Source organism: Rousettus aegyptiacus, unplaced genomic scaffold (genome assembly GCF_014176215.1).
Source record: "Rousettus aegyptiacus isolate mRouAeg1 unplaced genomic scaffold, mRouAeg1.p scaffold_m13_p_5, whole genome shotgun sequence".
Taxonomy (NCBI): domain Eukaryota; kingdom Metazoa; phylum Chordata; class Mammalia; order Chiroptera; family Pteropodidae; genus Rousettus; species Rousettus aegyptiacus.
In genome coordinates this window covers 17,305,040-17,325,322 of record NW_023416308.1, presented here as the reverse complement: position 1 = coordinate 17,325,322, position 20,283 = coordinate 17,305,040, and the positions used below count along the sequence as shown (strand labels likewise).

The 20,283-nt window shown below is 52.3% G+C and overlaps 1 protein-coding gene across 15 annotated transcripts in view; it reads left to right on the top strand.

The window, feature by feature from the left end:
- The first annotated feature begins 851 nt into the window (after positions 1-851).
- EMID1 (EMI domain containing 1) overlaps positions 852-20,283 on the top strand; it is a 50,764-nt gene continuing 31,332 nt past the window's right edge. For 9 of the 15 annotated variants that reach the window (XR_001599329.2, XM_036221262.1, XM_036221260.1 and 6 more), the window contains exons 1-3: positions 10,387-10,522; positions 17,516-17,629; positions 18,105-18,208. Coding sequence is in view for 14 of the 15 variants with exons in the window: in XM_036221262.1 (XP_036077155.1) it covers positions 10,422-10,522; positions 17,516-17,629; positions 18,105-18,208 (319 nt within the window). In the remaining variant the exon portion in view is untranslated. The other 6 variants (XM_016164361.2, XM_016164359.2, XM_016164364.2 and 3 more) reach the window with 6 other exon arrangements.

Genomic DNA, 20,283 nt, shown 5'->3' with positions numbered 1-20,283 from the left:
CAGGCGTGAAGGCTGAACCTTTCCTCTCACCTCGCACTGCTGCCCATCTTCCTTCCTCAGAGTCTAGGGGACTCTGTAAAATCTTAATTTGTTTGAATGTGTATGTTTTATATATAACAGCTTTATTGAGATATAATTTACATACTATAAAATTCACCCACTTAAAGTGTACAAGTCAATGGTTTTTAATATATTCAGAGCTATACAACCATCACTATAATCAACTTAGAACATTCTCATCATCCCCAAAAGAAATCCTATACTTATTAGCAGTCACTTCCTATTTCCCTCCACCAAGCCCCCTCCCAGCCCTCGGCAACCACTAATCTGCTCTGTCTCTGTAGATCTCCCTATTCTGGACTTTTCATATCAATGGATTCATGTAATATGTGTCCTTTTGTGATTGGTTTCTTTCACTTAACAATGTTTTCGAGATTCATCCACATTATAGCATGTGTCAGTACCTCATTCCTTTTTATGGCTAAATAATATTCCATTGTATGGATAGACCATATTTTATTTACCCATTCATCAATTAATGGACATTAAGGACATTTCCATTTTTTGGCTATGATGAATAGTGCTGCTATCAACATTTATATACAAGTTTTTTTTGCGAATATATGCTTTTTCCACTTCCCTTGAGTTTTTTCACTTCACCTTGGAGTGGCGAATTTTTAAAAATTAAAAATAAGTTATATTTTAAGGTACAAGTGTGATACATTAGAGATCACCAAAGTGACACATTAAAAACAAGAAAATATAGACACACCCATAATTCCCACAAAGATATCTGGTGTCTGGCCCTGCAGACACCCCTTTGCTCATGTTTACTTATGTAGAGTGTCAACGGGCAGCAGTGTATGTGGCCACTGTGACAACTGTCGACCCTTGCAGAAGACAGCCTGTGTCTGGCTCCCTCTGATCCCTTGTGTGACTATCAATAAAGAACCATTCAGTGAAGATTAGAAATGAAACCAGCTTTGACTTCAAAGAACAAACAGCTAAGAGGAAGAGAAAGAAAGGAGGATTTTCAGCTGCCTAGAGGTGGGAGAAAGGTTTTTAAGGGGCTGAAACCTCTCTTTTTGGGGGGGAGAAAAAAATAAAACACTAAAAAGAAAGGAGACAAAACCCCAAACAAAAACCTGGGGAATCATTATATCAAGGTTAATGGATTACAAGTCATTTCTTTAATTTTTTTTTTTGATAATACTATAATGTCTTACTACTAAAAGGATTCTAAGAAGTCTTTGAGGGATTACTGATGAAAAAGAGTAATTTTATAAAACTCAGCAATTCTTAAGAAGAGTGCAGCCAAAAAGGCTTTCTGGCTTCTTTATAGTTTCTTCCAAGAACTGGCTCAGTCAGCCAGAGGCCAGGCAAGCAGACAGCTACAGACCTGAGTGAAGCTACAAGCATCTCGACTCCAAGAACGAGAGTTGATTACGAGCACACAAGAGAAAGCAGGTAAGAAACAGTATCTGAGTTTCCTCTTTTTAAAGCTATTGTAGGGGAAAAAATAGAAAACCATTCATGACTGATAAGAAAAGTCATACTTTTGTGTTTGCTTTCTTAAGTATCTTGCCTATCCATTCCTAAATTGTATGTGCTTTATTACAAAATTAGTTTTTATAAGTATCACTTCTTAAACAGTAATTAGTAATTCTAATATTTATGCTCAAGTGTTTTCAAAAGAGCCACACTTATTCTAAAAAGTACTATTAAGTAGAAACACATAACTTGTCTTCTCAAAAGCACTCTGGAGGTGGCTCCATGCTTGGCTCCGAAGCCGTCACCTACTCATTCACTCTGGGCAGACATTGTTAACTGATCGCGGCACTCTTTTCCGCCAATCTAAACACTATCTCTGTATCCCTGTCTATTCTTCTCATAAGGCAGCTTTTAGGAGCGGATCAGAGGGAGCCAAAAAATAAAAACAAAAGCAAAAAACAGCATTCGTCTGCCGGTGAAAACTCAAGACGCCACCTAGTGGCGAAGCTTTCTAATTGCAGGCAGAGTACCTAGAAAGGGAACGGATTCCCTGATCCATCAAAGCCCGACAAAATAACAGTGATGAACGATTCTGTCTAGTCTTTGGGTAAATACAAAAGCTATCCTAGAGAAGAGTTTTGAATTTCAACATGGATTTTCCCTGCTCTATCTCAAGATATTGGCCAACAGAAACATTTTAGGCAACAATTAGCAAAGAGCCTTTAGGATCCTTCCCCAATATTCTGTTTACCAAAGACCAACCCTTTTGTCTGTCCCAGTTCTCAGATCCCCAAGCTGCCCAGATTTTTCATTCTTACAACTACATGTAATATGCTTTGGATTCGACGTGGATACTTTTTTTCTAGGCAGTACGTACCAGACACTGGGCAAGGAGCTCATGTAAATTGTCCTTATACACCTGCCCTGAGACAAGTGCTGCTAATCCTCATTTTCCAGGCAAGAACACTGAGGCTCAGAGAAGGGAAGCAACTTGGCCAAGGTCACACAGTGGGGAAGACAGAGTCAGGATGGAAACCTCTTCTTGGCCAAACTGAAGCTACAGACCCCACAATATTAGCCCCATACTGGGCCCCTTTCTTGCTGGAGAAGTCCAAGGCAGATCAGCTGTGCTCCTAGGAACATCCCACCAGGGCTGGGCATGAGCAGCCAAGATGAGCCAATGGGCCCCTGTCAGGCAGGAGAAGGGCACAGTGCAGGGGCCCAGGGCCGATTCTGGATCTGGACTATCTTGGCCACCTGCTCCAGGGTTCTACAGAGAGACTCTGAGTCCCGTTCTGCTAGTGCTAGCTGTGAGGTTTAGCAATCTCCCTGGCCTCTGTTTCCTGGACAAAATACCTCTGCATGGGCAGCTGTGGTGTGCATGCAGTCTGCAGTCACAGAGATGAAGGCTCAGGGCCAACACGGTAAGAAGCAGGTTAATGCTGGCCCCTTTCTCCCTGCCCCCAGCCCCATCCCTCTTCATGTTGCTGGTTCAGAGGTACAGCTCCTGATCCAACCCTGGCACTTGTGGATTCTATGCCTGCCCAGAGGTGGAAATCTGTGTGGAAACCTCATCCCAGCACCCAGAGGCCATCCCAGGCTGCAGGCAATAGCTACCAGAAGTGGAATTGTACGAGCTGCCTTTTTATATGTGCCCACACACATGTATTTAATTCTTAGGGCAAAGAGTGACAATGATATGTGTACTTCGTGGTGTTAATTTTTTTGAACCCATGCGAAGGGATTCACAATGAGAATAAACAACCTCAGTCCCACAGTTTACCTTCCCAAAGGCAGCCAGTTACCAGTTTCTTGAGAATTCTTCTAGATACAGTGAGTACATGATTCAAGTATTTATGGGTATGTATTTCTGTAATTTCCCCACAAACGACAGCATCCTTTACACACAGCTGCACTTAGTTTTCTCACTTAACAACTGATCTTGGAAATTGTTTCATAACAAAACACTGTGCTCTACCTCATCTTTATATATATTCCACGTACCGCAAAATGCATCCTTTAACGTGTACAGTTCAGTGGTTTCTGGTATATTCAGAGTTGTGCAATCATCACCACTATGTAATTTTAGAACATTTTCATCATCCAAAAAAAAAAAATCCTGTACCCATTAGCAGTCACTCCCTAGCCCCTGGCCTCCGCTCATCTACTTTCTGTTCCCATGGATTTGTCTATTCTAGGCATTTCATATAATTACAATATGTGGTCTTCGCATTTGCCTTCTTTCACTCAGCATGTTTTCAAGGTTCATCAACGCTGCAGCACGTATCAGTACTTTTGTTACTTTTTGGGGCTGAGTAATATTCCACTTTATGTGTATGCCACACTTTGTTTATCCCTTCATTCTTTCTACCAGCTTCTGCAATTGGCATTTAGGTTTTTTTCCCAGTCTTTTGCTACTACAAATAGTGTTGTAGTTCATTTCCTTGTATTCTTTGCAAACAGATGTGTGGGAAACTGCCTCAATGTGGAATTGGTAGGTCAAAGGTGTATACACGTTACCTTTTAATGCATGTTTCCAACTGTGTTCCAAAGAGGGAATATATGAAGTGACATTTGTCACTGTACACTCTTGCCGACACATTTTATCAAAAATTTTAAGTCCTTACAATCAGTTTTGGAAGATGCTATCTTACTGTGGTTTTCATTTGCATTTCTTTTCCTTTGAATGAAGTTGATGCTTTTTCATTCCAAGTTGTTTGTTCATAACTTTTGTCTGTTTCTCTATTAGGCCATTGATTGATGTTATTAGTTTGTAAGAGCTCTTTATATGTAAAGAAATTAGGCTTTTTATCTGATTGATATGTTACAAATTTTTCCAGTTAATCATATTTTTCTCTGGGAAGAAATTTTTATGTACCCAAATGTATCTTTTCTGGTTTCTGGTGTGTGTATCTTTCCTAAAACTCTTAGAAAAATTACCAAAAAAAGGCCCAGCATTTATGCCTATTTATGATTCATCAGGGAAACCAGACAAATCAGCAGATGGCTCCAGCATTGAATGCTGTGAGTGGGGAAGCCGAGTAGACACCTGACTCAGCCTTGGGGCTGTGGGTCAGCTTTCTAGAGGCAGGGAGGGAGTGATGTCTGAGCTGAGACTGAAGGGTGAGTGGGTATGGGCAGGCAGAGGGGACAGGATGGGAAAGCCCTGCAGCCAGTTGGAGAGCAGAGGGTGGGCTGGGGAACTGAAAGATGTTTGGTGTCCAGGGTCTGAGACAGAGGAAGGGTGAGCGGGCCAGGCCACATTCAGTTCTCAACCTGAGAGCAACAGGGAGACTAAAGGTTTCTCCCATATGGTTACTTGGCTCCATTTACCTTAGGGAAGATCCTGAAGAATTGGCAGGATCAGAGAGGAGGTGAGAGGCCACCAAGGAAACCAAGGCCACATCCCATGAGGATGTGGAGGCTGGATGGGGCGGAACCAAAGAATGGGCAGATGGTGAGCATCCAGGCTTAGCCCTGCAGGGTTGGACGGAGGGTGGAGTAGGGAGAGCCTGGAGTCCTGATGTTTGAGGACCTCATATGCCCCATAAGGTTGTCCACCCACTTAAGAATCCCCAGGCCAAGCTCCAGGCTAGGAATCCATTTCTCCTGGGTTCAGGGGCTCCATCTGCCTAACAGGGCTGCCTATTCATAATTTATACCAGCTGCAGACAGCTTAGAGCCCATTGGTCAGCCAGTGCCAGGCATGGGCAGGAGTTAGAGGCTGAACTGGCTCCCAATCCTTGAGGCTGTGGGGGTGCAAGTCTGAAGAAGGCCAGAGTCCATGGGGTACAAAAGGATGGATGAGACCCCTGATGGGGGTCTGCGTGGTACCTTGGTCCTGACCCCTACCTGGCTCCCACAGTAGATAAGACCAGCAACCTGAGTTTCTCTTCCAGAAGTGCCCTTCTATCTGTGTCTGTCTGTCTGCTTGTCTCTTTATCTCTCTGTCTTTCCATCTGTCTCTTTCTACATCTCTCTGGCCCACTTGTCTTACTCTATCTCTGGCCTGCTGGCTCTCTTTCTCTCTCCGAGCATCTCTCTGTGTCTCTCCCTGACTCTTTCCATCTCCTCTCCTCTCGTTCTCCAATTCCCCCTCAGAATCACTTCCTCAGAGGTGGAAACCATTCAACTTGGGGATGTCAGGTGGGGCAGGCCCACATGCTCATGGCCCAGCAGGTACCTCCTGGTGGGGCTGGTGGGTAGCTCCAGGGTCTTTGCTCTGAGTGGCTCCCCTGCCCACCCTTCACACCTCCCAGATCCATCTAACCTGCAGCCTTTTGGCCATCACACCAGATTTATCCAGCAGAGGGTGAGTTTCACCTCATTGGGGTTTGGAGATGGACACTTTCCCACACAGAAAATCCTCTTACTAGGCAGACCTTGTTGCTAGACCTTGGTCACCAAGCATCCCCCTTAGCCTAGACGTTTCACTACCAATGACTTAAGGCTTAAATGAAGAAGAATTCCTGTTAACTGCGCTCAACATTTAATAACATTAAACATGTCAGTCATGAACACTCTAGTATGAACAAGACAACATCTCCTCCCCTTATCCCCCAGCTAGGTAGATGCTGCCTAAAGAGACTTCACTAGTCCATTTTGGAAGAAGGAGAGGTGTGAAAAGAGAAGCAGAGCAAGGGACCCCAAGAAAGGTAGGTGGAGCAGAAAGGAAGGGCTCTGGGGGAAGGAACCAGGGGAAGGGCAGTGGGACAAATGTTAAGGAGAAGGCCTCTTATTTGTCCATTCCTTAACAGTCAACAAAGTGGTCACAAGAAAGTCCCCAAGTCTTGTATCACCTCATTTTATAATGAGAGGACTGAATCCTGGAGAGAAGGGACTGACTTTAGATCACACTGAACGTCCATATATTCTGACTCCAAATACAGGCACCCTGCCCTGTTATTCTGTTGTCCTCCCCCAAACCCCAAAGGTGCAGGCCTCTCCTCCTGAAGATTCCTGAGGGGGGTGGGAAGGCCCTCTCTGAGCCCTAATTTATGATTTTCCGACAGCTTCCTTCCTCCCATCACTCCCTTCCAGCCCCAGTTCCAGCTCTGTGAGGAAGGAATGAGCTGGGTGAGAAGGGCAGCTCCATGGAGCATAAATAACTAGGCTGGGCAGCTGCAGGCTCTCTGGGTCCCCCCAGAGCCCCTGCCCTGGCCCAGCAGGGTGGCCCCTGCTCTAGGACTGAGGGGCAGCAGGGCCAGGCCTCCAGATCAAAGGCACAGAAAGCGGGCATTGTTCCTCAACCTGGAAGCATGGGGAAGGCCAGGCCCTCTGGCCGGGTCCTTTGTCTGGGCAGAGGCTTTGAAGGCCACTGACGGTTACATGGCCCCTTCCCTTTTATGATATCTAGGGCTGCTGCCACGGTCTCTGGGTCCCTGGGAGCTGCCACTGTGGGCTCTGGGCAACCCTCAGCTGCCTTGGGCTGTTTTCTCACTTATAGAAAGGGTATAATGTGAGTAGAGATCACGTGGTGCCCCTGAGCTCACTGGTATGTGAACAGGGCTGACACAGGCACACCAAACCTGGGGAGGCTGTCGTGTGGGACACTGGCAGAGGAAAGAGGCACTTAGTGCAGGCCCAATGGGAGGTCACAGAGAAGGAAGCCTGTGACCCAGGTTTGTTTGCTATGAGGAGGACAGCGTTTCCTGTTTGGATTAGCCCGGTGTGGATGCGTCAGTGAATCCACACCAGAAGGGCTATGTTTCCCAGACCGCATGACCTGTTCTGGGAGGGGGTGGTGGTGGCGGTGGTGGTGTGTGTGTGTCTGTGTCTGTGTCCGAGTCCGTGTCTGCATGGTCCATGTGTTCTCTCTCACCTCATCAGCTCTCTGAACGATGTCTCAATCTGAGCTGAGTTCTCATTTTTTCCCCCAAAGAAGCCCCTCTGCAGGGCTCAGCCAGAGTGCAGCAATGTGGCCTAGTGGGTAACCATCACTCAGAGGCTGTAGACCTGGGGCAAGCCCCACACCCGGGGATAAAGAAACAGCCCGTCCAGGTGGTGGAGAGGAGGGCAGGAGACAATGCAAGCAAAATGCTTAGCGCAGCGCCTGGCACACAGTCAGCACTCTGGAACGGAAGCCGCGGTCGTTACTGGCGGTTGTGGTCTGGTCTTGGCAGCAGAAAAAACCAGGCCTCCAGGGAGGAGGCCCCGCCCATAGGGACAGGCCTTGAGACCTCAAGGCAGCAGTCCCTCTCCTCCCATCTCAGCAAACACTGAAACCTCAACTGACCAAGACACAGGTTCCCATGGCATTCCCTGCCCTTTCTGCTCAGGGAGGAGAGAAGACCAGAAAACAAGCTAACATCCACCAGAAAAGTGCACACTTCAAAGGGGGCTTCAGGCTGTGCCCATACAGGGTCCCAGAGCTTTCAAACTTTCCCAGACCCATGGATTCTTGAGCCAGAGGGATTTTAAAAAGGTTCTATGACTTGTTCTTTGCAAGGAAGGAAACAAGGCTGAGAGAGAGAAAGTGTCTTGTCCCAGGTCACACATCTCCCAGTGGTTGCTTCTGGAATTGACATTTAGGCCAATGGGGGCGCTGAGCCTATTTGGTAACTACCAGGCTACACTACCACAGGGTGTGACTATAATAAAAAATAAATACGCTAGGCCGACCAAGGGATCCCAGCCTCAGCAAGGATAGGATCCCCTCTGATGTCAAAATGTTGATAACGGCTTTTAATGAGAGGGTCCCTTGAGGGAGAAATTCTACAGTGGTCTGAAGCTCCCATGAGTTTGGTGGTAAAGGAATGTGTATGCCATTAATCACAGGAGCATCTTGGACATGTTGCAAATAGACTTGGTGGTACCTCCTGATTCTGTGGCACCCTTTGGGGGTCCCAGACACCCATAGGTCCTCAAAGGCCGTCCCCTGGACAAAAGCCACTGCCCAGCTCTTCTCCTTCCTAAAGAGCTGCATGCCCCTCAAAGTGCCCTTTGGGGTGATGTTTTTGATCCTAGCCTTTTAACCAGGCTATAGATGAGTCTGGGAGCCTCTCAGGAGATATCCTCTTGAGAGTAATGAGTCATCCAGGGGATTAAGTCATTGATTTAGTTGTATCAAAAACAAGGGGTAACCAGAGTGGCACAAAGCTCCATTTCTTTGGGGTCAGACAGGTGTTACATAGTAGGTGCCCAAAAATAGCACATGGGAAGGAGGGAGGCAGCTCCCCCAAGGGGGCAAAGTTTGCACTGTGATGATGTCATTGGAGGAAGTGGGGAGCCCTTGGGGGAACCATGCGAAGCAGGGGAAAGCGCGTGCCAGAGCATTACCATGATATCTCATTCCTGCCTATACCCCCCTGAGGAACGTGCAACTGTCCTCCTTATAAAAAGAAACTGAGGCTCAAAGAAGGGCAGGACTTGCCCAAGCTAACTTGGGTAAAGGCAGCAGAGGCAGGGTTTGAATCCAGCCCTCATTACCTACATGCCTCTTCAAGAGAGAGGGGTCAGTTCCCTCTATATCAGCGCACCCTCCGGCATCCTGACTCAAGCCTAGGATCCAGATCTAATGAGTCCAGGAGAGGCGGTCCCCAGGAATCAGAAGTAGGGGCTAGCAGATACTTCCCACGGGAGTGTTTCTAGCAGAGATCCTGGATCTGGACAAGCCATGGCAGGTGTCTGAGGGACAGGTCCCCAGTGCACCACCAAGCTGAGCAGGAGGCTCCCCAGCCCAGGACTGCCTGCAGCACATCAGGTCAGAAAGGGGTTAGAGACTGTCCTGGAGTTTTGGAGGGTTCTGCGTCCCCTCCGATGAAAGCTGTGGTCCCTCCTCACAAACACACACTTCTATCGCACACATGTACACAGGCATCATAGGCATCACACACATCCATCAAACCTGTAAACACACACACACGTATCACAAACACATCATACATGCATATTAACCCATCGTTCACACCCACTGCGCACATACACATCCGCATACACCTTGGTGGTATTCACAGCCCTCTCCGCAGACGCTCGTCCATGTACCCCAGATGAAGAAACCCCGCTCTAAGCCTTACCTTGTTACAGATAGGGAAACCAAGGCCCAGACCCATATGCTGTCTACTCTCTTCCCTAATTGTGCTTAAAGGCTGACCCCCTCTGAAGTCAGATCTCTGTTCAAATCCTAGCTCTTCCAACCACTGATGGAGTGCTTTAGGCAAATGACATCACCTCTCTGTGCCTTGGTTTCTCCATTTGTAATATGGTGATGAGCAGGCACTGATCTTATGGGATAAACCTAGGTCTTCTCCTCCCAGGGCGACTATGGGTGCCTGGGCCTCGGTTTTCTTCTCTGTACAATGGGGATAATTGTGCCCACCTCTCCCAGTGCGGTTTGAATATTACACCGAGACAGGGTGTGAAGCAGAGGTGAGGTGCCTTGCACACAGCGACGCTCACTGCTCAGGAAGCCTTTGTTGCAAGGATGGAAAGATTCCGCGAGCCTCGGGAACTAGATCCCTCAAAATTGAGAGGATGAACGCCACCCTCCCCCTGCATTAGCTCAGGCTTGGCGGCTTCGGGTCCTGGCTGCATCGCAGACCGCGGCCCCGACTCAGTTCCCCAGTCTGCAACACGTGGAAGGGCATCTCGGACCTGGCACCCCTCCCCAAAGGACCACACGGCGCAGAGCGCCAGGCTCAGGTGGGCACCTGGCGGGCCTCCTGGCGGGCCTCCTGGCAGGGGCGCCCGGCCCCCCGGGGCTCCTTCCGGGTTGGCAGCGGCGGCGCAGGGGGCGGGGGGCCGCGCCGAGGGGCCGGGCGAGGCCGGGAACGCGCGCCCCCGCCCCGCGCCCGCCTCCCGCCCGCCCTCCCGCCGCTGCGCTGGGAACCGGGATCCGCGCGTCCGGGGAGGCTGGCGGCGCGGGCGGGCGTGGACGGCAGGCTGGGGGCAGCCAGGACGAGGGGCCGTGCGCGGAGGGCGCCGGGCGCAGCATGGGCGGCCCGCGGACCTGGGCGCTGCTCTGCCTGGGGCTCCTGCTCCCGGGAGGCAGCGCCGCGTGGAGCGTCGGGGGAGCCGCGTTCTCCGGACGCAGGTAAGGGCTGCCCCTCCACCACTACCACCTCTGTGCTCTGCCAGCCCCGGCCGGGGGGCCGGGATTCCAGGCACTCCCCGCCCCCTCCGCAGCCTCCGTGCAAGCCTAGGGCTGGGAAAGGGATCAGGTGCCCCACCTCAGTGCCATCCTGGGTGGGGGCAGGGACCCTGGGCCGCCCCGCTATCTGGCAGAGGTTCCCATCAGTGCTGGGGCCCCCTACTCCATGGGTCTGGAGCCTGCAGCCCCCGACAGCCTCCGACACCCTCCGCCAGAGCCCCGGAGGATGAGGAAAGGGAGCAATGAAGGACAAACTCCCCCAGGACTTCAGTCCCCCTAATCTCCACACCCCTCTCCCTCGCCCTGCACATGGGAAAGCCTGGGACACCCCTTAGCTGACACTTCGGGGACCCTCCTCCCTTTTCCTTGCTCCTAGCTTTTTTTAGTACCGGCTATTTATTTCCCTTGGAGGAAGGAGACTGGGGTGGAGTTTCGCTGCCCGTGGGTCATTGTCGGCCCCCAGGGACCTGGCATTTGGACAAAGATGGCAGGGAGTACTCTGTCTTCCTGGCCCTCACTCGGCTGCCGGGAACATTCTCTCTGTTGGTGTTTGTGTAGCATCTTCCAGGACCAGTGAGGGGGCCCTTTATATGCAATGTCCTCTTTAATCCTTCAAGGAAGGACTGAATGAATGAGTTTGGGTGCACTCGTTCCCATTTAGCAGATGAGCAAACTGAGGCCCCAGAGAATTAACATAATCTTCTAGGTTCATGGATCATTAATAGAAGACTTGGGATTCAAATCTGTGTCTTTCTGGCTTTGATGACACTGTTTGAATCTGCCTGGGTCCTGTCCTGGCTGCAGCCCCACCCCTTCTGAGGTCCCCTCTTGAGGGCCAGCTGCCTCCCTTGTCTGAGGCAGACAATACAGAGTAGCCAGGCCTCTCCAGGCCTTTCATCGCATTCAAATGCCTGCCCAGCCCCCAGCCCCTACAGCCTCACTTCTTTAATTCTTCTCAGAAGTTCTCCTTTCCCAGTGGTCAGGGGCCAGCATGCCCACACTGGACTACCAAGAGCAGGTGACAAGGGCAGGTCTAGGGTGCGGAGGTGGCTGAGGCATCAAAGGCAAGAAGAGCACTTGTCCGAGACAGGGACGGACAGGTGGCAGATGTCACAGATGCCACCTACTGCATGCTAACCACTGCTGGCCTAGGCTGGGTATTTTACCTATATTCACTGCCTCCACTGCCTTGTGAGGCATGCATTTTTCTGGTCCCCATTTCATAGAGGAGGAAACTGAGGTTCAGACAGGGGATATGACCTGCCCAGGCCGTGGAGGTAAATGACCAGCATCTCAGGTGCTAAGATGACTGAGACTCTGAACTAGGAACTCCCAGTGTCAGGCTCAGGATGATGGTTGAGAGGCCTTAAGGTCTCGACTGTCCTCCAGCCAGTCCAGGGTAGATTGTCCCAACCTGGGTTCCTTGCCCCTCAGGGCTTGTGGGCAAGGATGGGAGTGGGACGGTGGCTGTGGGTAAGTATCATTCACAGGAGGCTCACAGTGGCCTGGGCACTGTTGTTGCTCCCATGTTACAAATAAGAAGACTGAGACCTAGAAGAAAAATAGAAGCAGCTAAATTCTGGCCAGCCATTACCAAATCCAGTGTCCTTTTCACCCCAGCAGAGATCATCAACTATGGGTTGTCATTAGGAGTTAGGGGCTCTGTCCCTGGCTCTGTCACCCACTCAGTGTGTGACCTCAAGCAGGTCACTTCACAGCCCTGGGTCTTAGTTTCCATTTCAGTTTCTTCTTTCTTCCCCTCATCCCCTGCTCAAGGGCCTGTCCTGAGGGTGGACAGACCCCCATGGGAAGGACCAGCTCGGAGCCTGACATACAGTGGTTCTTGCTATCACTAACATTAGGTGGGGGAAGGGACCTCTAGCTGGAGGAGTCTGTGGTCCTCAGCTGCCAGGTCTTCCCCTTGTGGCCCCATCCCAGCATCGCTAGAGACAGCATGGGGATGTCTCGCCCCATCAGCCCTCCCTCCACCCCCAACCCAGTGCCCCAGGGACCCTTTGGCAGCCAAGGGACAAGAGGCAGAAAAGAGGCTTTGTGCCTGGGGAGGGGGAGGCCTGGGAAGGTATCCAAGAGGCCTCCCCCAGCCCTAGGAATGTGGTAAGACTTTAAGACCCTTAGAACCAGGGTACCCGGGGGCCATGTAGAGCTGCCTTGGCTCACCTCTGCCCACACTTCAATCCCTGCTGGGGCTGCTTCCTGCCCCCTCTGAGATCCCTTCTAGCCTGAACCCCCTTTTCCTTTAACACCCAGCCCAGTGCCGTGGCTCTAGAGTTAAGCCATTGCCAGTGTCCTGGCCTGGGCCTCTCCCTCCTGCAGTACTGGCTTCCTGTGGGTAAATCCTAGGCTGAAGCATAGTGGAGCATTCTCTTCCCTAGCCCCTCTCTCCAGGGAGCTCAAATCCCAGCTCCACGCCCACATGGGTGACCTGGCCAGGTGACTTCTCTTGGAGCCTCAGTTTCTTCCTCTGTGAAACTCAGAACCTGACAATCCCTATCCTACAATGGAGGGGAGGACTTCGTGCAGAAGGTACTGTGGTGGTGTCCCCAAGCCCCAGGGAAGGCCCTGGTCTGCAGCTGTGGCGCCCATGCTGTAGTCCAGGAGTAAGAATTATCAAAAGCTGTCAGCTTTGCTTGAAACCTCCCCTACCAGAGAAGAATCTGTTGTTCCCACTTGCAGATGGACAAAGTCAGGCCCAGAGTCAGGGCCTTGTCCAAGCACTGAGTTAGGAAGCAGCAGAGCTAGGACTGAAACTTCCCCTCCAGTCTGGGGTTCTGGCTCTAGTCACCCCACCCCCACCCAGTATGTCTCCTTTCTTTCCTCTCCTTTTCATAACGGCCCTTGGCCCCCAGCCTGCTTGGCTGCCTCCTGCAATTAGCCCCTATCACTGTTCCGGATCACAGCCCTGGGCCCCACAGAGACAAAGTCCCCTAGGCCCCTCGTGGCAGGGGGTGGAGGGCAGGTGGGGGGGTTCATGGGGGTAGCTGGTGCCAGGCTGAGCTGGTCTGGCTGGTTTCCTCTCCCCCAGGTACCTCTGGGGGCCTAGGAGGTGCTGAGTGGGCCAAAGCAACAGGCCCAGGGAGAAGGGCTGCCTCCTCCCAGCCCCTGCCCTCGCCCCATCCCACGGGAGGTGACACAGCCTCACCAGGTTCTTGGGCAGTTTATCACAGACCACACTTCAGGAAACGAAGCCCCCAGGGGCAGCAGGATAGAGACAGGGTTTCCAGGGACTGCAACCATCTCTGGGAACCTGGGTTCTGGCTCCTCAGCCCAAGGCCACTGTCACTCAGTCATTCAGCAAACCTCCTTGAGCACCCTCAATATGAGCCCCATCCTGGCTTGGTACAATGCCCTTCTCCCAGCACCTGTCCAGGAGGGAAACACTCAGGGCTGCTGAAAGTGGTGAGAGGGAGCCCTGGAAGTACCCAGTCCCTCAGTGGACCTCAGGACTCAGGCCCCAAGGTTGAATAGGAGTTTCCTGGAACACAGGGAGGCTTTCCAAGCAGAGGGAATCCAGTATGCAAAGATCCGAGGTCAGGGAGAATTCAGCACATGGAGGGAGGGCAGGAAGGTCAAGGAGGGGCAGCAGGATTGTGCAGGAGACAAAGTGGCTTATGGGACAGACGGTCAGTGCTCACAGGGTGATGAGAGCCGTGATGGGCTGAGAACTCCATGGCAGCAATGGCATTGTTAGGTCTGTACTTTACAAAAAGCTCCTGCTGCCTCTGGAAAGTGGGCTGAGGGGCAGGAGGGCAGCAGAGCCAGGCTGGGACTCTGCTGGGGAGTGCGGGCTCATCCTGGGGGCATTGGGACTAGGGTCTTAAAGGCTGGGGAAGGGGAAGGTATTGGTGATCCCCCCATAGGGAGGGGACAAAGAGCTGACTTTGAACCCCACCTGGCCTGAGTGTCCCCTCTTATCTAAAGTGTCTACCTAACCAGCTACCAGCTCCATGTCTCCTAAACAGAGGATTCAAGCAAGTTTCAACTCATGAGAAACAAACCAGAGAGCCAGGCAATGATCCACATGGGGGAAATTTTGATTAATAAAGAAGAAAAAAACTTGTTTTCTCTAGCTCACCACTGGTAAAGAGGGGCAGCTCCAGCAGTTGTGGGTGGGAGGTCACAGGCCCATCTCCCCAGGCGCAGTCCAGGTGCACATGTGAGCGTACATGACCCTGTGTCTGTCTGTGTATGTGGACCCGAGTACAGAGAATGTGGTCATTTCTGTAGCTATATGTCCTGCCAGATGTGCATTGATCTGATTATATGCTTGCGTGTGTGTGTATATGTGTGCTTATATGCATCCGTGTGTGTACACATGGGCATGTGTGTGCCAGGGAGTTGTATGTACGTATACATATGTGAACATGTCCATATGCATGTGTGTATTGCATGAGTTTGTGTGTATGTATATTGTGTGTGTGCATGAGTTTGCGTATGTGTATATTGTGTGTGCAGCACAAGGTCTTCATTCTGTGCCCAGGGCCCCCTCCTGTGTCCAGAGTTTCTGACTGCCTAGGTTGCTCACTCCCTCTCTTCTTTCTTCACTCACAGAGTCCCTGGGCCAGCCAGGAGGACATCACATGAACTGAACTTGTACCCCCAATTTTATCTATTTTTCTGTGGAGGAGTCACAACTTACACTGCTTTTCCTGAAGGGCCTTGTGTCCCCTACAAATAAAGTTTGAAACCACAGCTCTAGGGACCCAGAGGCTCTAAAGAGTGGGGGACCTTTTCGAAACGTATCTTTTTAAACTGATAAAATCCCCACCTACTCGTTAGGAAAAACATTTCCAGCATGAGGTTAAGAGCACAAGTTCTGGGGTCAGATAGACCTGAGTTCCGAATATGACTGTGTCACTCATCGTGGGTCCTTAGGGCACATCCCAGACCCCAGAGCCTCAGTTTTCCCAGCTGTAGAGTGGTGCTCGTAACCAGGCATGTGGAAGGCCCCGGGCCCAGCTCCTGGCAGCAAACAACTGGAAGCCGCTGTGAACATATTAGATGGAATGGGTGGAAAGCCCCTCCCACCCCCAGACGTGATCGTGTGATTTTTCCTAACTTTATGCACACATAGCTACCTGTGTGGATACATGTATAGTTTTTTGGCTTTCTCTTTCTTCCTTAGTGTAATAGACATGCACTCCTTTTCTCTTGATCTGCATAGGCTTTTTCCGCCTTAGCTAGGCACAGTGGTCCGCATGTGGGGACTCGGGGCTGTGTCACCACACCTGGCTCTCTGTGTCTTGTGGTCCTGTTCAGGCTGTTCCCAGTTTTGTACCATTCCCAGCGGCACTGTAGCAAGCACCTGTCACCTCTTCCATGGGGTGGCTGGCCCAGGGCTCTGTTGAGCTTCTGCCATGTCGCTGGGCCAAACGGGACCATTTCTTCTTCTTGCTTTCTACCGCCATGCCTTTGGCTCAGCTGTTTTCTCCTCCTAAACTGATTTCGGCATGACACAAAATGGCGAAGGGACTTCCTCAGGGTCCCACAGAGAGTTAGTTGACTGGTCCTGGCTAAGGACTTGCTCCTTTAGGTGGGCCAGGGTGGGGGCAGGGCAGCAGCTGGGGGACCGAGTTTCAGTGGTGGCAGGCACCTCTGTGACGGTGGGAACATTCCAAGTGCTCAGCGGCCCTCAGCCCTGCACGGGGTCATGGGCTCTGCATTTTTTGCAGGGGCTGGGAAAGGAGGGACCGTTTCAGGTGACCCTTGTCAGCCTGAGCCCCCTTCCCCACCAGACTTTCTTTTGTGGCCTTGAGCCCAGGGTCAGCAGGTTCCCAGGCTGGGGCCTTCACAAAGCCATGGACCATGGCCCAGGAGATTCCGGGGAGACGGGAGCTGAGGCCTCTGGGAAGTAGTCAGGGGCCAGACAGGGCCATCCACATTCCTAGGTTCAAATCCAACTCTACTGTGCACCAGCTCTGTGCCATGAGCAGTTTTTTCCCATCCCTGAGTCTCAGTTTTCCCTCTGTAAAATGGGAGTTGCCTTCCTCACTCACCACAGGAAGATGAAAAAATACCCCTTAGCATACAGTAGGTACTCACTATGTGCAGTGCAATATGACTATTAGTTGGCATTTGGAGAAGTCAGTCCTCCATGCTTGGGACATCATGCATCCCCACTGTCACATAGAGGGGACACAAGGAGAAGTGAGACAGGGCCTCTTCTCTCGAATGCCAGGGGTGGGAGGGGACAGATATGAATCACCAGCTTAATTCAGCTCGACAAGCATACAAAGTGCTGTGGGATCCAGGTCAGGGAATCATCAGTTCTGGAACAGATGGAGGTGGAAGCAGGGAAGGACAAGGGGAGAGGTGACAGCACAGCGGGGCTTTAAAGGTAGAAAGTGCCAAGGGGAGAAGCGGGGGAAGGGTGCTCCAGGCAGTGGGCCCAGCGTGAGCAAAGGCTTGGAGGTGAGGGATCTACAGCAGACGTGAGCACAGGAGATCCCAAGGGCTAGGCTGAGGCTAAGCAAGTGAGGGACACGGCCAGGTTTCCGCTTTACGACACTCCCTCTGGGGAGACACTGAAGGGCAAAATGAGGGGCCACTGCTCTTGTCCAGTTGGGAGGCAGGAGGCAATAGTAGCCTGGACTGGTCAGGGTTGTAGAGAAGAGATGCTGAGAAGGGAGAGGCCCTTCAGAGATTCCTGTTCCCATCTTGCCCCCCGGAAGCTCATTCCCCAAGGCTTCCCAAGAAACCTCAGCATGGCCATCCCCTCTAGGCCTGTGGCATTCACTCCTCAGCCACAGTGGCATGAAGACTCCCATCGGGGCCCAAAGGACTCAGAGCTCAGGGATCTCTCTGCCTGGAGACTCGGAGCTCCTGGAGAGAACACAGACCTCCTCACGCACCCTCCCAGGGTCCCGGGCAAGGGGCTGCGCATGGCACCTGAGCTTCCTCCCTGTTGGTCTGTTTCAGGAACTGGTGCTCATATGTGGTGACCCGCACCATCTCATGCCACGTGCAAAATGGCACTTACCTTCAGCGAGTGCTGCAGAATTGCCCCTGGCCCATGAGCTGCCCAGGGAACAGGTGAGTGAGACCATGGTAAAGAAGAAACTGATGGCATTCCAGGGGGAGGCACAGCATGGGCAAAGGCCTGGTGGCGGGAGTGCAGGGGAAGACTGGAACCCCAGGGTGGGTGGAGCAAAGAGAATATCGGCCCTATGCCCATTCTCAGCACTTTGTGCTTTTGGGGCATCCTGGAGGGCTTCCTGGGGGAGGGCTTCCACCATTCGCCTACATGTCTTCACTCAGTGATCATTCACTGCTAGGGACAGGCTGCCTGATCTTGTAGGGGCTTCCTCTTCCATTGGTATCCAGCTCTCCATGGGTGGAAGATCAAGAAGGAGTAGAAAGGCTGAATCTTAGAATGCAGGAGGAGAGAGGCTCCAAAGGGACTTGGAGGTGGCAGAGGACCCTTGGGGGCTCTGGGTTTGTCCCCACAGATGGTGGGAGAAACAGCAGAGAACCTTGTCTGAGCCGGGCCACCTGGGCACTCTTTCAGCTACAGAACCGTGCTGCGACCCACATACAAGGTGATGTACAAGACAGTGACCGCCCGAGAGTGGAGGTGCTGCCCCGGGCACTCCGGGGCTAGCTGCGAGGAAGGTAGGACTGCGCAGGTGCTGGACGGGTGCCTCCCCATGGGTGTGTGGGAGAGAGCAGTAAACTGTTGCTAAGACGATGAACACCGCAATACAGTGCCCTGCACACAGGGCATCCCTGCATGGAGCTGCCAGCAGGGTGCAGCTTGGACATACTTGGTGCCCACCATCCCATGGATACTGACTGCCTGCCTTGTTGGAGACTCTCAAGACCCCTGGAGCAATACCATGTGTACCGTGTAGCTCACATTAAGTCACACCAGTCCAAGCCTTTCCCTCCAAACCTGGGGAAAACCCATCTGGACATTTTCATGGGTTGTGTTTAGATAGCACTGAAAGCAAAGTGCCACTTAGGTTAGTGGCTCAGCAAAGTAGGGATGGTTGTACCCTTTCTACAGATGAGAAAATTGAGGCTCAGGAAGGCAGTGGGCACACAGCTCCTAAGTGGCAGTCAGGACTGGAACCCCAGTCTGCCTGGCTTTTCCCAGAGCCTCAGGGATGGGAGGACTCAGCTGGGCACCCTGACTGTGGTATATGTCCCAGACAGAGGGACCCTGTTCACCCCACCCCCTTCTCTGAGTGCCATGGCTTGAGGCTGAGCACCCAGCAGGAGTACAGAGGAGGCAGCCCAGGACTCCCTGGAGCCTGGCCACCTGGAGAGACCTCTCTCCAAGGGCACCTACCCCTCTGCTAAGTGGTCCAGGCCACTCCCACCCTTGCTGCCTGGCTGAACTCAGTGAGAGGAAGGTTTTTGGCACCAAGGGCTGTGTTCCCAGGAATGATCCTAAAGAGGGTGGGTTGGCCTAGAACCAGCCCAAGAACCAGGCCTGTAAAACCTCACTAGAAGGAGGCATTCAGGGCCCCAAAGCACATGCTAATGTGAACACCAGCAGCAAGACATATTCTGATGCCAAAAACACAAACGTGTAAAACATGGCCTCTGATTCAAGGGAACATGATGCTAACAGAAGTCACCATTCGTAGATGCCTCTTGAAAGATTTACATGCTTTACCTCCCTGGGACCCCACAACAGCCCTGGTTCACAGAGCGGGCAACAGAGGCCCAGAGAGATAGAGTCACATGCCCAGAATCACATGTGTGGGGGGCAGGGCTTACCACAAAGAGGAGCAGGGAGGGGGGCCTGCCTGACCTTTTCAGTAGAGGGTGGGAAAGTCTCCAGTGGAACTGGGAGGAGTGGGGTGGCCATGAAGAAGAAGCAGCCCAAAGTCTGGCAGGGGCCCTGTACAGAGAGGCAGCCACCAAGGCCAGTGTGGGAGGCTGGGAGGGGCAGCCACAAAGGGGAGCCAGGAACAGCACCCTCCCCTCCCTGCTGGGAGGAAGAGGCAAAGGCAGGACCCTGGGGGCCAGGAGGAGAGCCAGCCAGGAGGGGCTGCTGCCAAGGAGGCCACAGAGGAGCTGGTAGTGGGGAGGGGGCAAATCCTTGGGATGTTGAAGACACCTGGGCATAGAGGGCCTGAGCCCAGGCAGGGCCTGCCCAGACGAAGGCCACTCTGGCTCCCATCCCAAGGGCAGACTGTCCCAGGTCTGCAGTGCCTTCACAGAGCAGGTGAGGACAAAGGACAGGTGGGGCCAACACCCATGCCCTTGAATCCAACAGCTGGAGGTTGTGGGTCGGGGCGCCAGGCTAAGGGCTGTGAGCTCTGCGAATGGAGAGGCAGGGGTGCAAAACGGGATGATAGGCCAGGCCAACCCTGACGTCTGCCAGCTCCCTCCGCAGGGCCTTCGGATGGGGTTATCCAGGGCTTCACAGGCCAGGCCAGCTCTACCACATACCAGCTGTGTGGCCTTGGGCCGGGGACTCCCCGTGCATTGTGCAAGTTGTGCAAGGGAGCCAGGCTGGGGAGCAGGGAGGCTGCAATTCAAGCAGCACTTATCTCATGCCCATTCAGGAATGGGCGCCTTCTCTTCAGGACACCAAGCTGCTGTGTGCTCTAGTAGCAAGCAGCCTGGGACCTCAGTGTCCTCACCTGTGAAATTGGCAGGATAATAGTCTGCCTCCCGGGGATGTTGTAAGGACAAAATGGAGCTGTAGAGACCCTGCAGATAGTGTGGCAGCC